The 21,300-nt window shown below is 38.1% G+C and overlaps 1 protein-coding gene and 1 pseudogene across 2 annotated transcripts; one reads left to right on the forward strand and one right to left on the reverse strand.

Annotated features, from left to right (window-relative positions):
- Positions 1–16,569: 16,569 nt before the first annotated feature.
- On the forward strand, positions 16,570–17,493 carry LOC143529748 (uncharacterized). Its single transcript, XM_077025471.1, has one exon. It carries the CDS (start codon positions 16,570–16,572, stop codon positions 17,491–17,493), a length of 924 nt encoding a protein of 307 aa, XP_076881586.1.
- A 570-nt stretch (positions 17,494–18,063) lies between these two features.
- On the reverse strand, positions 18,064–21,021 carry LOC143529761 (auxin-induced protein PCNT115-like; annotated as a pseudogene). Its single transcript, XR_013134719.1, has 5 exons — positions 20,542–21,021; positions 20,249–20,455; positions 19,381–19,553; positions 19,175–19,303; positions 18,064–18,402 (listed from the first exon to the last, which is right to left on the reverse strand). The product of XR_013134719.1 is annotated as an auxin-induced protein PCNT115-like (transcript).
- Positions 21,022–21,300: the final 279 nt, after the last annotated feature.

Here is a 21,300-nt window from a genome sequence, read left to right on the forward strand (position 1 = left end):
CACTTGTATAGAGAAATAGGACTTTAGAAAACCCACATATAATGCCCTAAAAAAAATCCATGCCTTACATTATCCCTTAGGAGCCAATTGTTGCCTTTTCCATTTTTCTTTGTTCTTTTTAACCCACATTGCAAGCCATGTTAGCCTTGACCTTTTTGTTTTAACCCTATGGATGAAACCCGGTATGTTAAGAGTTGGATATAAGTTGTGTGTCGAGCATAGTACACAATGTACGTATGTCTCGGGTCAGTTGTTTGTATATATTAATGTTAGTATTATCAAAAAAAAAGTTGGAAAATCAAAGAAAAATTCAAAAAGATTCGATGTTTGAGTTAGTATCGTTTGTAAATAGTTGTGAGTGAGTTTTTTATTTGTTGAATAAATTGGGTTTCATCCACCATAAGTCACTAAATAAATCCGCTTCCACACCCTAAACTAAGCCACAACAAAACCCTTACTTCTATTCTCTATGCAACCCGTGGGTAATGTGTGGAGATATGACTTGCTTTCAAGCTTATTACATTGTGTTCATACTTGGTATTGAGGGCAGATAGATACTAGCACATTTTATGCTGGTCCAGATATTAAAGCGAGAGGAGAGATGTTATATTATGAGGGGTGTGATCATGTGTGCCCTAACCGGAAACAAAGTACACTCGTTGGGCGGTTCCATAGTTTTATATTGTAACATCAAATCATTTGGTGGGTTATCAACTTTGAACTAGTGCACCCAATAAAAACTAGGGAATAGGTTATGACTTGGGACCTTGACCGAACCGAATTTGTGGTAAAATTGGTGGATACAAGTTGAATGAAATAAAAAGTTTTTGTTTGAGATGTTGCTTGGGGGCAAGCAACGATTAAGTGTGGGAATGTGACGGGTGGTCCATGGGACAACCCTTAATTGATTTTAAACCGTAATAATCATGATTTGAATTTGTTTATTTTGTGGAATTAGATAACTACGGTATGATTGGTGAATTGTAGGCTCAAAGGAGGTTCTAGGGCTATTATGGAGTATACCGAGGCAACCGAATGAGTCGAAGACGCGAGAGAGGTCAAATGAAGTGAAAACGGGAAGGCAAGGTCAAAGTCAACCGTGGCCCACGGTCACCACCGTGAGCCACGGTCCAATATTGAAGAAACGACAGAGGCCACCGTACCGTGGCACTCTGTCTTATCGTGAAGACCACCGTGACCCACGGTTCAACCGTGGGCCACGGTCCAGCTGAAGATGAACTACACCGTGACCCACGGTGTGAACCGTGGGCCACGGTTCATGTCGTAAATGCCATTTTATTTTCTTATTTCAATCGGTTTTTGGCTAGACTTTTCATTATCTTTTATTCTAAAAAAGCAAGAGACGAATTTTGGAGATTGAGAACAAGACTTTGGTGATTATAGTCAATCATTTGGGTTTATTATTCATTCGATTTCTTAATGGATGTGATGTTTAATCAAACTATGAGTGGCTAATCATCTTTATGTTCTCTCCCGAATTGTAAGGGTTTCAATTGATTACTTGTTATTCGTTTATGTTATTTGTGGGATAGTGTTTTAATTCTATGATTAAATTACTATGGTGATTATGATTTTGATTAGTAATTGTTAATATAGTGTAAATCCGTGTTCTTGATTATCCGTTCTCGGTGCCATAGGCAATCGGGATTTAGTATAAGAGAATTAGGGTTATCTATATAAAACTGATTATTGAGTGACAACCTTGCGTTTTCATAATTCAAGTACTAAGTCCTCTTTTATCACTGTCAAACGCATTTTCACGAACTATGTTTATGTAGTTCATCCCTCAAGTAAACGTAACTTTATCATTATTGAAAACCTGAAATCGGGAGAGAGCATTCTTTCTTATATTGTTTAAAGCTCGTTTATTGTTTTAGTTATTGTCGTTAATCAAAACCAAACAACCAACTCATTGAAGTTAATTTTTGCATTTAGTTTAATAGAGTTTAATTATAAAACTACTTAGTAATATACTTTCCACAAACTCCCTGTGTTCGATACCCGCTTACCGCTATCTAACTAGTTGTATTCGGTTTATTTTTGAGTGAGTCTTCGATCTCACGTCATGTATTTTCAACCCGTGTGTAACACGGGTACTATCCTAGTAATATAAATAAAGATAAAAAAAACTATGATATGAAACTTCCTAAAGAGTTTATTACTTACCAAATAAAACAAACTAGAAACTTTACCAATCTGCTCATCCAATTAATTATGCATAACATAAAAATGTAAAATTGTGATTGGTTAAAATAATTTCTCGCACTTCTCACTCTAAAATCACTTCTGAAATGAACCTAAACATATATGTATATTATATATTTATATATATATATATATATATATATATATATTATTTTTATGACGTCATCAGGGTCAACACCGGTCCACCCTCCCAGGTCAGTCCAACCATTAACCCGGTAAGGCGTCCCGGTCGACGTCAGGGCCGGGTCTGAAAACATTGCCCTACCCTATCTTAAAGATACTCGAAACATTGAAAAGTATATATACATATTGAAAAGTTGGAACCACCGGTTCCCACTTCCAAATCGGACCCAACAGTGTACCATAGAAACAACAAACATCCAAAACTGAACATGTACCAAAATGAATCTACAGCTGACCGACTTGTTTCAGTTAGCACAAGAAAATATTAGTTGTATTATAAGTTATAAGGGTTTGTTTGTTATTACTTTAAAGTTTGTTTAGGGTTAAAAGTGTCAATGTATATAGGTTAGGGTTAATGTTGTAAACAGATTGAAACGGTTATTGTTAAATGTCGCGACTGTATTGATTGGTAGGGTTTATATATACCCTCATCAATCCCTTTAATTACAGACAAATCACAATAATCAAAGAATCCGTTTAACATCATTGTTATCTTATTCAATCCTTGTTATTGATATTCAATTGTTTGATCACCAAGTTTTACAACAGTGGCATCAGAGCAGTTTTATCAATCATTCTGGGAAAGGCCATTAACATCAACATAAATCAATCGTCGGCGGTTATTAAAAAATCGGTAAGGGACGGACAAGGAGGATTTAATAGAATTGCCGGGTCAACCAGTCCCGACCACACCTCCACCAAATCCACCTCCACCAATCACTACTAATATACAAACAGCATCAAGTTAACTTCAACCACCACCCACAACTAAACCCATCAATACTCAATTCACCTATGCAACATCATCCACATTGCCACCTATTACCACCCTTTTTCCCACCTTTGGTTCGTCATCATCATCTCAACAATATCAACCACCACCACCCTTTCAACAATCACAATCAAACTACCAATACCATCCCCAACAGTTTATGCAACATTCATGTTCGCAAGGTGAGGGATATGGATATGGGTTTGACAATGAATTCGAGGGGTATGAAGTGGAAGGTTACTACACGGGAGGTGATGGAAGTCAACGGGTAAATCCGGGAAATTTGGCATATGGTCAATGGCAACATCCAGAATCGGTGCAAGGGTTTAATAGACAAACACCATCGGTTGTTCAACGAACTGCCTCAACAACAACCGGTAATTGTCCAACAAAACGTGCACCCACCACCGGTTCAACAACATGGTTGTTGTGAATCAACAAGTTCCACCACCAATTATTTAACAACCGCAAGGGCAACCTCAAGATCCACAATTTCAACCACAAATGCCCCAACCACAGTTTGAACAACAGTTTGCGCAGCAAAGGCCCGTTTATAGGCAAATGGGTCAACCAAGAGTACCAATAGGGGTACCAAGAAGGCATGCAAGAGAGATGGTTAGGGGAATTGAAGCCCATTTCCGACCCATAATTACTAATAATCCGTCTCTGGTGGTTATACCTCTTAATAATCAAGGGAGGACATTTGAAATAAGAACAAATTCACTTCAAAGTCTTCCGAAGTATAAAGGTCTAGCAACGGAGGAACCTTACTTCCACTTGGAGGCATATGACTCCATTTGCAACACAATTGATGGTCAAGGTTTTACATCGGATGAAGTGAAGTTGGTGTTATTTCAGTTCTCATTGGAAGACAAAGCAAAGAGATGGTTTTATACTTTTCCTTCTGCATCTGTTTATACTTGGGCTGAAATGCAACAAAGATTTTTAGAAGAATTTTACACGGCCCAAAAGACCAATGATGCAAGAAGAAGTTTGAGAACCTTCCAACAACAATCGGGGGAAATGTTTCATGAAGCATTCGAGAGGTTTAACATGATGATTAAAAATTGTCCTCATCATGGTATTGCTTTATGGGAGTTGTTGAATGCATTTCATGAGGGTTGAGCATGAAGGATGAACGGGATTTGCGGTCGATCACTAACGGTACATTTGGTACCAATTATGAACAAGACGATTGGGCGTATTTGGAACAAATGGTTGTTACTTCAAAGAGAAAGGCCCAAACCGGTAGAAGAGCGAGACCGGCGATTGGTAGACCGCAAGTACAAGCCGTGGAAGAAGGAAATGTACAAACCACTAATCAAGTCATCGATGTTTGTACAAATTGCAACGAGTTGGGTCATGCAACGGAGGTATGTACGGTAGGTCAAGTGCCGGTGGAAGAGGTAAATGCACTCCAAGGGGGAGGTGGTAGAAATTACAATATGAACTCCAACACATACCACCCCGGGTTAAGAAATCACCCGAATTTTCGTGATGGAAATCCGGCCACTCAATCTAACTCGAATTTTCAAGGAAATCAAAGCAATTATGTCCCTCGCCAACAATATAATAACCAAGGTAATTATCATGGCGGGAATAATCAAGGATTTCAAGGTCAAGGGGGTGGCGGTCAAAGCGGGTCAACGGGTCAAAGTTCATCGAGTGGTAATGAGGTTATGGACATGTTGAAGTTGATGCAACAAGACATGCAACGAAGAAATCAACTGGATGAGGAGCGAATGCAAAAGGATGAAGTAAGCGATAAGGCCATCCAATCTTTGACCACACAAATGGGTCAACTCGCAACTGAAGTGTCCGAGTTGAAGAAGAATAAAGGTCAATTGCCAAGCAACACAAAGGTAAATCCTTCTCATAACTCTTCTCGTAATGTTCCTATTAACCACGTCAGTGTTTTAAGAAGTGGTAAAGAATATAAAAAAGATTTATCACCGGGTGTGGTTGATGGGGAAGTTGAGGATATTACGGGTAATGAAAGTGATGATGAAATTGTAACAAATAAACCCACTAAACATGTCACTTTTGAAAAACCGTTACAAACTCCGGGTCAAACTTCAAATTTAAACGATAAAAATAAGGAAGTGGAACCAAATGCGGTTCCATTTCCCTCGGCTTTACTTGACCCGGGTAAGAAAAACATCATTTCTAGAAGGGGTCCTAAAAAAGAAGAGATGTGGAAAGTTTTTAAGCAAGTAAAAGTAAATTTACCTTTACTTGAGGCAATAAAACAAGTTCCCGCGTATGCTAAGTTTTTAAAAGATCTATGCACTCAAAAGAGGCAACAAAAAGTGCCTAAACGAGTAGATTTAACTGAGCGGGTAAGTGCGGTTTTAAAAGGAGATCTTCCTCCTAAGCTTCAAGATCCGGGAACGCCATTAATTAATATTCAGGTAGGCGATTTTCAAATGTCTAGGGCGTTACTAGATCTTGGGGCCGGAGTAAGCATTCTCCCGGGGGGTTTATATGACCAATATGACTTTGGTCCTTTAAAACGTGTTGAGACCACGGTTGTATTGGCGGATTTGTCTCATAAACTTCCACGTGGAATTGTGCGAGATGTTATTGTGAAAGTGGAGGATTTTTACTATCCTGTGGACTTTTTGGTGTTAGACTATTCTTCGGGTGACCCAAGTCAACAACAAAATGTTATCTTAGGTCGACCATTTTTGAACACTGCTCATGCAATCATTGATTGCAGATTTGGTACCGTTGACATGGCGTTTGGTAATCGTAAAATGTGTCTTAATGTTTTTACTAACGTTTCTAATTCTTTGAGTGGTGAAGAATGTTTTATGGCAGATTTGGTGGACCATTGTATTCCTCATGAATATGATGAAGATTGTGTAGAAGCTTGTATTTGTGATGATTCTGAACAGGTACATGTCTGTGCTTTGAGGATGGAAGAACAAAAACAAGATGTCTTAGTTATGCAAGAGGGAAGGCCACCATGGACACATCGATTTGAGAATTTGCCAACGGAGATCAATTCGGACACAAAGCCATCTTTGGAGTGTCCACCAAAGGTTGAATTGAAGGAACTCCCAAGTCACTTGAAGTATGCATTTTTAGGGGAGAATGAAACTCTTCCGGTTATCATTGCTTCTAACTTGGAGGAAGAACAAGAGAGGGCATTGGTAAAATTGTTGGGAGCACATAAAGCTGCTATTGGATGGACACTGGCGGATTTAAAGGGTATTAGTCCTTCCATTGTTATGCATAAAATAATTACTGATGAGGAGGCTAAACACAAGGGCGACTCAAAGACTGTTGAACCCGAATTTGCAGGAAGTGGTAAAAAAGGAGGTTATCAAATGATTGGATGCGGGGATCATTTATCCCATTTCAGACAGTGCATGGGTGAGCCCAACACAGGTAGTGCCCAAGAAAGCCGGCATCCAGGTAATAAAAGGTGATAATGGTGAACAAATCGCCACCTGACCGGTAACCGGGTGGCGAGTGTGCATCGATTATAGAAAATTAAATAATGCAACCTCAAAAGACCATTTTCCACTACCATTCATTAACCAAATAGTTGAAAAACTTTCGGGTCAAAAATATTATTGTTTTTTGGATGGATATTCGGGTTACAATCAAATTGCAATTCATCCCGATGACCAACATAAGACCACCTTCACGTGTACATATGATACTTTTGCCTTTAGGCGAATGCCATTTGAATTGTGTAATGCCCCGGCTACTTTTCAAAGATGCATGATGAGCATTTTTTCTGACATGGTCGGGGAATCACTTGAAGTTTTTATGGACGATTTTTATATTTTTGGCTCAACATTCGAGTCGTGTCTTGTTGATTTAGAAAAAGTTTTAAAACGATATGTGGAGACAAACTTGGTGTTGAGTTGGGAAAAAAGTCATTTCATGGTGCAAGAGGGCATTGTGTTAGGTCATGTAGTTTCAAGTAGGGGAATGGAAGTTGACCAAGCTAAAATAAAGGTCATTTCATCCTTACCACCCCCGAAAAATGTTAAAGGGGTGAGATCATTTTTTGGGACATGCCGGATTTTATAGGAGATTCATTAAAGTTTTTAGTGCAATTTCAAAACCTTTATGTAATCTCTTATTGAAGGATGTCCCCTTTGAGTTTACTGATGAATGTTTGCAAGCTTTTGACAGTTTGAAGGAGAAGTTGGTACAAGCACCCATTCTACAATCACCGGATTGGTCAAGCCCGTTTGAGATCATGTGTGATGCTAATGATAGCACGGTTGGAGTGGTATTGAGTCAACGAGTAGAAAAGAAGCCGGTGGTAATATACTATGCAAGCAAAACTTTATCCGAGGCGCAATTAAATTACACCACTACCGAAAAAAAGTTACTTGCAGTGGTGTACGCCTTGGATAAATTTCGGTCATATATTTTGGGAAGTAAAGTTATGGTGTACTCGGATCATAGTGCGGTCAGGTATTTGATGGAAAAAAAGACGCGAAACCGCGTTTGATTCGATGGGTGTTATTGTTGCAAGAATTCGATCTTGAAATCTAGGACAAGAAAGGTTGTGAGAATGTAGTGGCGGATCACTTGTCTCGGATTCCACTTGAATGAGTCGATGACCCGATGGAGATAAACGAACGGTTTCCCGACAAACAATTGTTAGTCGTGTCAACCACCCTGTGGTATGCCCATTTTGTGAACTATTTAGCAATGGGGTCTATTCCTAGTCATTGGGTGAAGAAAAGAAGACAACGGTTCATGGCCCAAGTGAAACAATATATTTGGGATGAACCGGACTTGTTCAAAATTGGTTCGGATCAAATGATAAGGAGGTGTATCCCTGATTCTGAGGTACGGGAGATTTTGACTCATGCACATGCATCGGCGTGTGGAGGTCATTTTAGCGGTCAAAAGACGGGTTACCGGGTGCTTCAATGTGGGTTTTATTGGCCCATAATTTTTAAAGATGCAAGTGAATATGCCCGACATTGTTTGAATTGCCAAAAGTTGGGTAGTATCTCGAAACGAGATGAAATGCCAATGCAACCGATTTTGGTGTTAGAGATTTTTGATGTATGGGGAATTGACTTTATAGGCACATTTCCCAACTCGAATGGATTTTTATATATATTGGTTGCGGTTGACTATATGTCCAAGTGGGTAGAAGCGGTAGCAACAAGAACAAATGATCATTCGGTAGTTTGTAAATTCGTCCAATCAAACATCTTTGCTCGGTTTGGCATCCCGCGGGTGATTATTAGTGATGGTGGGTCACATTTCAAGAATTTCAACTTTGGGAAGCTTCTAAAAAGGTACAATGTAAATCACCGAATCGCTACTCCTTATCATCCACAAAAAAGTGGACAAGTTGAAGTGTCCAATCGCCAAATCAAAGAAATCTTAATAAAGACGGTGCGGGTCGATAGGAAGGATTGGTCTTCTAAGCTGAATGATGCATTGTAGGCATATCGTACCGCCTACAAAACTCCTATTGGCACAACTCCTTATCGGTTAGTTTATGGAAAAGGGTGTCACTTACCAATGGAGTTGGCACATAGGGCGTTTTGGGCAATTAAGAACGTGAATGCGGATTATAAGGAAGCGGGTGAATTGAGAAAGTTGAAATTGAATGAGAACGAGGAAATCCGGGATGAAGCGTATGAATGTGCTTCCGCATACAAAGACAAACTAAAGAAAGTCCATGACGCAAAGTTGAGAAACTTTTGAAGTGGGTCAAAAGGTGTGGTTGTATAATTCGAGACTAAAGTTATTTCCGGGTAAGTTAAAGAGCAAGTGGATGGGCCCATATGTCATCACAAAAGTGGGTCAGTTTGCTGATGTGGAGATAGAAGATGTCCAAGAGCAAACGAAACAAGTGGTGAACGGTCAAAGGCTTAAACCTTACTTAGAAGGAAAGGACATCAATATGCTCGATGTTGACCGAGTGAGTTACTTGTTACGCTCACCGGATGAGGAAACGAATTAAGAGGCCGAGGTATGTTGTATATTTTAGTTTAGGTTAATTTAGTTTTTATTTAAAATTAGTTTTAAAATTACCTTCCTCGCTTTGGAGTTGTCCAAACCAAGTGTGGGAAAGTCTTCGTGATTTTTATACCGTGTTGAGGACAACTCGGGTTTTTCATTGGGGGTAGTGTAATTTTATTTTTAATTCGTTTTAATTTGGTAAATATTTTTTTATTCAATTATTTTTTTTAGCTCCTTTTTATATTTTAATCAAAAAAAAATTAAACAGTGAACCGTGGACCACGGTTGAAACCGTGGCCCACGGTGGGAAACGTGAGACATGGTGGTAGCCCGGGACACGGTACGGTGCAATCTGTTCGTTTTTGACATAACTCAACCGTGACCCACGGTCCAAACCATGAGCCATCGTCCGACCAGACTCAGCGATCAGCAACAGCATCACCGTGACCCACGGTTCTGACCGTGGGCCACGGTCCGATCAGGACTGCACTTGGGGGCCTATTTTTGGTGTTAATAAACAATAAAAAATCAATTTTTACATCAATTCTTAACCACACAAATCACCTAACACTATTATTTACTTCAACTCTCATCATCTTCTTCCCAAAACCCATCTTTACAAACCCTAACTCTCAACTTCAAACCTCCATAACTTTTTCATAACTTCACCACATCAACCGATTTTTGAGTCTATATTGACTAAAATTTCATAAGGATTTCGATTATACCATTGAAATTGGAAGATTCCTTTGTTTTGTTGGTCGATTTTGGACTTAGAGAGTCCGAAAATTTCCGAAATTTTCGGGGGTTTTTGGTTTAGTTTGAAGCCTTCTTCATCTACATATTCAACAACACAAAGGTATGGAATCCCTTTTCATTATTGATGATATATTGTATTGAAGTTGTAAGTTTGTTATGATTGTTTATATGTACCCACTTGCTTGTTTGAGTAATGAGTATGATGATTATATTGTATGGTTGTGGATAGTAGATAATTGTTGCAAACATATGTTTGTTATATTGATTAATTGGAAAATTATTTGTTAAAGCAAGTGTTGAAATTTTTGGTCAATTGATTAACAAGTGATTATCCACAACCATAGTAACAAGCAAGTGTGGGGAAGTTTATATTGACTTAAACTTGGTTTGTTTGTTGTGTGTAGATGGGTAGGACTGCAGATAAGGGTAAGTCAAAGGCATCATCTTCAAGTGGGCGAGCAGCTCAATTGAAGAGACAGGGGATGCAGGAAGAGCAAGCATACGTGCAAGTACAAACGGTAAAACCTACGTGGAAAGGAGGGGGATTGTCAAAGTACCCATTGGAGTGGAAATCGGAGCTATTTGTTGACAAAATGGCTACGTTGAATAAACGAATTGATGGATATATGTGTGAGAAGGAGATAAACGATCCAGGATTTAAGGTGTTTGGGATAGTTGACAAGTTTGAAGCTTTGGGTTGGGAAGCAGTGTTAAAGTGTTATGATAACGAAACTAACACTTTGTACGAACGAGAGATTGAAGAATGGGTTTCCACATTGAGATGTCCTCCCTACAAGACGGGTCACTATATGAGGTTAATTGGGACGGTAGGAGGTCAAGAAGTCGTGATGTCATTTGACTCATTCAATCAGATCGCGCTTTTCGACACTAAGCCAAGTAATTCATATGTATATCCCTCGGCCAAAGACTTATTTTATTGCCCCGAAAAGCACCCTAAATGGTACACCATGTTAGAAAAGGTGATTAAAGCAAGAGAAGGTTTTAGTGATCAGATTTTGAGAAAAAATTTGAAGATCGAGGCAAAATTACTGATGTATATCTGCTTGCACAACGTGATGCCTCGTCGGGGGGATATTTCGGTAGTGAGGAACAGTGATGTTCCTATTTTGTATGCATTGATGTGTGGAAAACCCCTTATTTCTTACCGATATCTTGTCATGCAAACTATTTGGATCAGCCGAGAAAGCAATTAGCGGAATTTAATTCCGCATTGTCGACTGATCACAGAATTGTTAAAGAATCACGGTGTGATAACTGACGAGTCGGTGGGAATGACCAAAGCGTTGAAAGAGTTTATGTTGTCGGATGTTCCGGGTTGTGAGTACACGCAAACTGATAGGCACCATGTTCTTGTGTGTGATAAGGTGAGATGGAGAGTAGTAAGAGAGGATGTTGAAGAGGAGGAGAATGAGGAGAGAGAACATGTGGAAGAGATAGGTGAGCCCGATTACATGGATGTGGGCGGTGGTAGTAGTTCCCAACACGGGGGTTGGGATTATTCGGAAGGGTATAATTCTTATGGTAGCAATTGGGCCCATGAGGGGTCCATCAATGAGGTGGTGGAGAGGCATAGGCCATCCACGTATGAGAATTGGTCTAATGAGTCACGTTAACTATTCGATCATCAGACTTTTATGGGGGGGCTACGCTGAACGGGCCGCAAAAGAGAGGCACGACCGGTTGGAAATGTGGAACCGCGCCAATGCATATGGGCGGGAACATGAGATGAACATGAGGTATTTGGATGATCGTAATCGGAGGATTCATGATCAGTGGCACGCAGGTGAACCGGTCGTGTCGGATCCACAAATGGTAGATTACACGACTCTACCCCCGTATGATGGTTAAGTACGATATCCCGAACCACCACTTCATCACTCAATGCGGATCAACCCGATGCAATCAATGGCGCCACCACCACCACCAGAAGAAGGAAGCAGCGGCGGCGATGGGGCGTTTAACTTCGGCCAGTTCTCGGAGTTTATGACATCTATCTTCGGGCCGGCCCACCCGCCTTACAACTGATCGAGCCGCTTGATGCCAGGTGAACACTGTTTTGTATATTATTGTATAGTTGTTATTTTTTTTGTGTGTCTTTTTGTGTTTTTGGGTGGATGGGTAGCGGATAAAATACTTTTGATTAAGTATTATGGGAATATGTTGGAATGAAGGTGGTGTTTAGCAAGTGGGTTGTTTTATTTTTCTTAAAAACGTACACTGGGGACAATGTATCCCAAGTGTGGGGATGAGGAAAAAAATTTTCGTTTGTTTTGTTTGTTTTGAAAAAAATTGAAAAAAAAAGATCGAAAAAAAAATCAGAAAAATAAACAAAAATTTTAAAAATGTTTTAATGAAACCTAAAAGCGGTAAGATGGCGAGGTGAAGTTTTAGGTCCCTTTTCATGGTCACAATTCCTTAAGTAACATGTGCCCTGTTGTTTTTTTTTTTAAAAAAAGAGAAATTAAAATGGACCGTTTAGATGGGGATAACTAGTCATGGGGACGGGTACACATATTTCATATCGGCAGCCTAATTCCTCCGGTACGTGTGTGAGATTTGCTTTATATATAATACACATATAATATATAGTATATACACATGTCATATGAGTGCCATTATAGAGAGTAACCGGTATGCCCATGATATCTAGAACTTGGTTGTCTCATGCATTTCGAGATCTTAATACCACCACCTGTATGGAGAAATAGGACTTTAGAAAACCCACATATAATGCCCTAAAAAAATCCCAGCCTTACATTATCCCTTAGGAGCCAATTGTTGCCTTTTCCATTTTTCTTTGTTCTTTTTAACCCACATTGCAAGCCATGTTAGCCTTGACCTTTTTGTTTTAACCCTATGGATGAAACCCGGTATGTTAAGAGTTGGATATAAGTTGTGTGTCGAGCATAGTACACAATGTACGTATGTCTCGGGTCAGTTGTTTGTATATATAAATGTTATATTATCAAAAAAAAAGTTGGAAAATCAAAGAAAAATTCAAAAAGATTCGATGTTTGAGTTAGTATCGTTTGTAAATAGTTGTGAGTAAGTTGTTTATTTGTTGAATAAATTGGGTTCATCCACCATAATTCACTAAATAAATCCGCTTCCACACCCTAAACTAAGCCACAACAAAACCCTTACTTCTATTCTCTATGCAACCGGTGGGTAATGGATGGAGATATGACTTGCTTTCAAGCTTATTACATTGTGTTCATACTTGGTATTGAGGGCAGAGAGATACTAGCACATTTTATGCTGGTCCAGATATTAAACCGAGATGAGAGATGTTATATTATGAGGGGTGTGATCATGTGTGCCCTAACCGGAAACAAAGTACACTCGTTGGGCGGTTCCATAGTTTTATATTGTAACATCAAATCATTTGGTGGGTTATCAACTTTGAACTAGTGCACCCAATAAAAACTAGGGAATAGGTTAAGACTTGGGACCTTGACCGAACCGAATTTGTGGTAAAATTGGTGGATACAAGTTGAATGAAATAAAAAGTTTTTGTTTGAGATGTTGCTTGGGGGCAAGCAACGATTAAGTGTGGGAATGTGACGGGTGGTCCATGGGACAACCCTTAATTGATTTTAAACCGTAATAATTATGATTTGAATTTGTTTATTTTGTGGAATTAGATAACTACGGTATGATTGGTGAATTGTAGGCTCAAAGGAGGTTCTAGGGCTATTATGGAGTATACCGAGGCAACCGAATGAGTCGAAGACGCGAGAGAGGTCAAATGAAGTGAAAACGGGAAGGCAAGGTCAAAGTCAACCGTGGCCCACGGTCACCACCGTGAGCCACGGTCCAATATTGAAGAAACGACAGAGGCCACCGTACCGTGGCACTCTGTCGCATCGTGAAGACCACCGTGACCCACGGTTCAACCGTGGGCCACGGTCCAGCTGAAGATGAACTACACCGTGACCCACGGTGTGAACCGTGGGCCACGGTTCATGTTGTAAATGCCATTTTATTTTCTTATTTCAATCGGTTTTTGGCTAGACTTTTCATTATCTTTCATTCTAAAAAAGCAAGAGACGAATTTTGGAGATTGAGAACAAGACTTTTGTGATTATAGTCAATCATTTGGGTTTATTATTCATTCGATTTCTTAATGGATGTGATGTTTAATCAAACTATGAGTGGCTAATCATCTTTATGTTCTCTCCCGAATTGTAAGAGTTTCAATTGATTACTTGTTATTCGTTTATGTTATTTGTGGGATAGTGTTTTGATTCTATGATTAAATTACTATGGTGATTATGATTTTGATTAGTAATTGTTAATATAGTGTAAATCCGTGTTCTTGATTATCCGTTCTCGGTGCCATAGGCAATCAGGATTTAGTATAAGAGAATTGGGGTTATCTATATAAAACTGATTATTGAGTGACAACCTTGCGTTTTCATAATTCAAGTACTTAGTCCTCTTTTATCACTGTCAAACGCATTTTCACGAACTATGTTTATGTAGTTCATCCCTCAAGTAAACGTAACTTTATCATTATTGAAAACCTTAAATCGGGAGAGAGCATTCTTTCTTATATTGTTTAAAGCTCGTTTATTGTTTTAGTTATTGTCGTTAATCAAAACCAAACAACCAACTCATTGAAGTTAATTTTTGCATTTAGTTTAATATAGTTTAATTATAAAACTACTTAGTAATATACTTTCCACAAACTCCCTGTGTTCGATACCTGCTTACCGCTATCTAACTAGTTGTATTCGGTTTATTTTTGAGTGAGTCTTCGATCTCACGTCATGTATTTTCAACCCGTGTGTAACACGGGTACTATCCTAGTAATATAAATAAAGATAAAAAAAACTATGATATGAAACTTCCTAAAGAGTTTATTACTTACCAAATAAAACAAACTAGAAACTTTACCAACATGCTCTCCAATTAATTATGCATAACATAAAAATGTAAAATTGTGATTGGTTAAAATAATTTCTCGCACTTCTCACTCTAAAATCACTTCTGAAATGAACCTAAACATATATGTATATTATATATTTATATATATATATATATATATATATATATATATTATTTTTATGACGTCATCAGGGTCAACACCGGTCCACCCTCCCAGGTCTGTCCAACCATTAACCCGGTAAGGCGTCCCGGTCGACGTCAGGGGCAGGTCTGAAAACATTGCCCTACCCTGTCATAAAGATACTCGAAACATTGAAAAGTATATATACATATTGAAAAGTTGGAACCACCGGTTCCCACTTCCAAATCGGACCCAACAGTGTACCATAGAAACAACAAACATCCAAAACTGAACATGTACCAAAATGAATCTAAAGCTGACCGACTTGTTTCAGTTAGCACAAGTATTGAAGTTAAACAAAATATTAGTTGTATTATAAGTTATAAGGGTTTGTTTGTTATTACTTTAAAGTTAGTTTAAGGTTAAAAGTGTCAATGTAAATAGGTTAGGGTCAATGTTGTAAACAGATTGAAACGGTTATTGTTAAACTTCGCGACTGTATTGATTGGTAGGGTTTATATATACCCTCATCAATCCCTTTAATTTGTATCAGACAAATCACAATAATCAAAGAATTCGTTTAACATCATTGTTATCTTATTCAATTCTTGTTATTGATATTCAATTGTTTGATCACCAAGTTTTACAACAGTGGCATCAGAGCAGTTTTTTCAATCATTCTGGGAAAGGCCATTAACATCAACATAAATCAATCGTCGGCGGTTATTAAGAAATCGGTAAGGGATGGACAAGGAGGATTTAATAGAATTGCCGGTTGAAATCGAATCAAGAAATTGATTCAGAACAGATTGGGGTGACTTGTTTTCATCATCAGATTGACCTTAACAACTGATTGAGAATTGACGAAATCGGTAATTGATTGGGGTTGTTGATCATCGATAATTGAAATCGGGGTTTATTCAATTCACGAATAAAAGAATAGAAAAATTGGTTGTTGATTTCGGTGGTGGATTGGAGAAGGCATAAAATTACTGGTATTGGTTTGGAGACCATCATCAAATAAATTTATTTCAATGGTTGGTTGTTTCATCGAAGAAAGAAAATTCAAAATTTTGTTTGTCTTATTAAGAAAACCAACAGGAGGAATCAAAAGTTATATGTTTCTGCACTTTGGTTTGGAATTCTCAATATAGAATTCATATTCGGTGGATTATAAAAAAAAAGGGCAGAAAGTTTTGTTGGTTTAAGGGCGCCATCATAAAAAAATAGTGGTTTTTGTTGTATGTTTTCATCATACAATTTGTTATTGTGTAAAGAATTAGAGGATTAAATGGTTTTAAGTATTTTGGTTTTGTTTTCTACAAATTCAGAATAGTAGAAAATAAATTGATAAGAAAAGAAACAAACGGTAAGGTTTTTGGTTAAGGGGAATCGTGATCAACGGCGGAGAAGCGGGATTGATTGTCAACGGCAGATTGGCGGGATTGGCGTCAACAGCAAGCGGGTTTGACTTTCAACAGCGAAGCGGGTTTGATCAGATTAGGAACCAAAAGGATAACCAGGTTTTGTTTTCTTAAATATTGTACAAGTATTATCATATTTGATTAGTACTTGTGGGAAGATAAGGAAAGTTTTTTAGTATAATGGTTTATTAGTTTAGAATAGAAAGTAGGCACGCACTATGGGGGACGAATCATCTAACAAAGAACCGGTTGCGATTAAGAAAGGAGGAACGTCAATGACTTTCCAATGTCTAATTCTAAATTCCACAAATTACACAATTTGGGCTGTAAGGATTCGAGCAATTTTTAATGTCCATGGAATTTGGGAAGTAGTGGAACCAAATGCAGAAACAGAAGCGGAAGTGGTTGAAAAGAAAAATAATATGGCAATTGCATTACTATATCAAGCACTTCCAGAAAATATGGTTTTGCAAATTGCAAATCTTACTTCAGCAAAAGATATTTGGGATGCATTAAAGGTTCGACACGTGGGGATTGATATAGTTAAACAAGCACACATTGAAACACTCGAGTCAGATTTTGAATCATTAAAGATGAATGTTAACGAATCACTCGATGTTTATGCCGAAAAGATTAGTCAAATCGCATCACAAGCAAGTAGTCTTGGGCACACTTTGGATGATAAAAGATTAGTTCGAAAGCTTTTGGGGTCTGTACCAGAAAAATACATTCAGATAGTAGCAGCGATCGAACAGTTTGCAAATCTTAATACGATGTCGTTCCAAGAAGCAGTTGGGAGATTGAAGGCTTTCGAGGAACGCACTAAGAAGCAAACTAAGGAGGAAGACGTGTCAGGTAAACTTCTATTCACTGAAACGAATGAAAAGGAAATGAGCAAACACCATAAATGTGAGCATTGCGGTTGTGGGAACTCATATCGGGAGGGCTTTGGTCGTGGCCAAGGAAAAGGTCGGGGGTCCGATAGAAGTCGAGGCGATGGCCGAGTACAACAGGACAAGCGTCACATACGGTGTCACAAGTGTCATGAACTTGGGCATTACAAAAATGAATGTCCAACATGGGAAAAGAAGGAGGAGTCGAATCTGATCCACGAGGAGGACGAGGAACCAACTCTGTTATAGAAGATATTGAAGAATGAAGACCTCATTTGAACTATATTTAGTTTAAGGGGGAGTATTGAAGTTAAACAAAATATTAGTTGTATTATAAGTTATAAGGGTTTGTTTGTCATTAGTTTAAAGTTAGTTTAGGGTTAAAAGTGTCAATGTAAATAGGTTAGGGTCAATATTGTAAACAGATTGAAACGGTTATTGTTAAACGTCGCGACTGTATTGATTGGTAGGGTTTATATATACCCTCATCAATCCCTTTAATTTGTATCAGACAAATCACAATAATCAAAGAATTCGTTTAACATCATTGTTATCTTATTCAATTCTTGTTATTCATATTCAATTGTTTGATCACCAAGTTTTACAACAACAAGTTCAACAGTGTATGAACCTGAGACCATGTATGCACAAAAACTTAATTTCAGCAAAATATTTCGATACCGATAATTATTTGGTCATAATTTCGCGTTTCAGGACAGTGGTTGGCAAATAAGTAAGCTAATTTGAAAACCCGAACAGTCGAGCACTTTAGAAACTTAAACCATGTAACGTTTTTTATGACTTTGCGTATGAACCGTCACTCAAGCAGCTTGCCAAGATGAAAACGGTGGAGTGTTTGCATACTTCCAAGTATCTTGCATTACAGCAGGCGAATACCTTTCGCCTTTAACCGATGCAGCAATCGATTCAAGTTCCAACATGTCTTCTGACGTTAGTTTTACAAAAACTGATCCAATGTTTTGCTTAAGGTTCTCGATTTTGGTCGTGCCAGGTATGGGACAGACATCTTCCCCTTGGTGCAGGAGCCATGCGAGTGCTAGCTGAGACGCCGTGCATCGCTTCTTTCTAGCCATTTCATTTACCCTCTCAAACACTATCTTACTGTGCTCCAGATTTTCACCTTGAAATTTTGGTAGACTGTAAAAAGCAATGTGTTTTATAAACCAGTCTTTAACCAATATAAAGAGTCTAAATTTCATTGTTTAAAATCATATCTTTTTATAAGCCAAATGAGTCAGTTTGGATGGTTGTTGCTTTAAATGGAATCAATGGGCCAATATGAATTTAGATAAGGCTAGTAAACAAACCAAACGTTGAAGAAACTATTTGAGAATCGTTCGACGGGAATTTTGTTTATTCATTAAAATGAACAAATGTCTACAATTTTCTATATATAGTTAAACGAACGTGAACACATGTCTCGTTCATTCGTCTCTGTTTGTGAACGTTCAATCACTTAAGTTTGTTTGTCCGTTAGTTTACATTTTTTTAAGCACGTCTGTTTATATATTCATTAATTATTTTTTTGTCCATTATAGTTTCATCTAGTTTTATGAGATTACATTATCACCATTACAATTTAGTCTTGTTTTATTAACTTTTTAGTGCCAACACGTTGATGTTCACATTTACTTTTAATTAGTGTTTGCATAGTTATGCTCATGATCATTTACATTCTGAACTGTTCATTTATACCATAAACGAACACAAATACCATTATTTTCTTAACGAACAAACAAGAATAAGAATAACACATTCGTGTTCAGTCATTTGTTCAGATAATGTAGACTAACGAACATAAACATCGTTCATTCACATTCATTTCATTTATATACAAGCCTAACTTAGATCAAACGGGAACAGATCAAACTGGTAGTTAGTAAGTCATCCAAAATCTATTACCAATAACTAAACGTCTAAACTATAGTTACATACCCTTCGGAAGTCGTTGCTTGCAAAGTTCTCGACCACCTTTGGACCGGTTGAAAAGAATCCCTTTCCTAGAGGACTGAACGGGACTATTCCGATTCCTAGTTCTCTACAAACACGGGTTTGGAAAGGCGATTCAACGTAATATTCTGTTAAATATAACATTTATTAAAACCCGACAGTTACCTGCAGGTGGGAATCACTTCTTCCTCAGCATCTCTTGTCCACAGCGACCACTCTAGCTGGACCGCGGTTATTGGATGAACCGCATGTGCACGTCTGATGGTTTCTGGTGAAGCTTTAGAAAGACCTATGTATTTTATCTTGCCTTCTTCAACTAGTTCCTTCAATGCTCCCACCTAGCACCGGAATGTCAGACACGACCCAAAAACAACCAGCAGGTCTGGGGTTGACACATCTAACCTGTATAAAACGGGTGGTGGATGGGTTTACATGTTTAATTAAATGGACCGTGTTCACATTGACTTGTTTAACACATTTGTTAAACATGCATGTCGAACCACCAACCTATTTATTTAAACATGCCGGCTGACTTTTGACCCATTTTTTGACAACCCACCAACCCGATTAATAATTTACGACTTGATTGTTACCCGCTAACTCATTTGACACATTTAGATAAATGGATTAAAGGGCTCGTGTTGGGTTAAACAGTTTTAAGTGTGGTGTGGTATGGTTTATGGTTTTGACACGAATAAAAAAATGGGCCGTGTTATAGTTACACGATTTTAAATATAGGTGTGTTAGGGTTGATGTCTTTGACACGAATAAAAATATGGGTCATGTTTTGGTTGACATGTTTAACCCGTTTTGTTAAACATCACGCACACGCCAACCCCTATAATAAACAAGTACGTAGACCTAGTAACCGTACGTATGACCTGTTTAACTCGCTTTTTTACAGCATATCAACATGATTAGCATGTTTACAACTTGATTATTACCTATCAACCCGTTTGATACGTTTTGATAAATGGATTAAGCAGGCCATGTTCATGTTACACGATTTAACAGTTAAGTTAAACAGGATTACCGTTAGTTCAATAGGGACTTTGGTATCAACACGATGAACATAAAACAAGTCAATGCAGTCGATTCCAAATTGTTTCAAGCTTGCGTTGCAAGCTTATTTAGCATATGCAGGATCACCACATACCACCATCCCGGTATCACCCGACAGTGACTTGATCCCAAATTTGGTGGCCAGTTGCACTTTATGTCTCATCTACCCCTCCAAAGCCTGTTGGTTGACTTTGACACATTATTGTTTCAAAGTTAATAACACTTAACATTAGAAAATGTATTTAAGATACTAAGATCACTGACCTTGCCAATAATATTATTGTTCGTGTGATGACCGTAGAGATCTGAGGTATCTAGTAATGTGATGCCTGATTCAATGGCTGCATGTATGACTTCAATCATTTGTTCCGCAGACTTGGAGGACCCGTGTAAGGGGGACATGCCCATACATCCCAAACCAATTGCTGAGACCTCAAAGCCTTGTGATCCCAGCTTTCTTCTAGGCACAATAATCATTTCTTCCATCTCTCTCTTTCACACATACATACAGTTTAAGTTTTACATATAGAGGGTGAGGAACAAGGGATAATATATTAATCAAAAGATTCCAAGACATGTTGATTCTCACGTTTGTAAATCAGATTAAACTAAGCTGCCACTTCCGTGTAGCATATTATAATTCTGATTAAATAATGATTTTTATAAATTTTCTTTCATCCAATGTGCATGCACGTGCCATTCGCATAGGATTCGAATTGAAGCAATATTTATATAACCGTTTGTGTGGCCACTTGGGTTGCCTATGAACCAACACCACCAAACAAGCCCACATATCCTAGGTGTATTGAGCATTTTTTTTTAATTAAGTGTAAGAGCATTTTTGTGGGGCCACCCCTTTCTCTCTCTCACATGCATATATACATATTATATATATATATATATATATATAATTATAATATATTTTAATAAGGTTTGTGAAGGTTTGTTGTTGTAGAAAATGTTGGGGTTTTTTAGAAAAGTTTGAAATTTGATGTGGCTATTATGTGGCGGTTTGTGGATGTT

The sequence above is a fragment of the Bidens hawaiensis genome, unplaced genomic scaffold, assembly GCF_021521415.1.
Source record: "Bidens hawaiensis isolate Kalapana, Puna unplaced genomic scaffold, B.hawaiensis_p1.1 tig00008656_1, whole genome shotgun sequence".
Lineage (NCBI taxonomy): Eukaryota > Viridiplantae > Streptophyta > Magnoliopsida > Asterales > Asteraceae > Bidens > Bidens hawaiensis.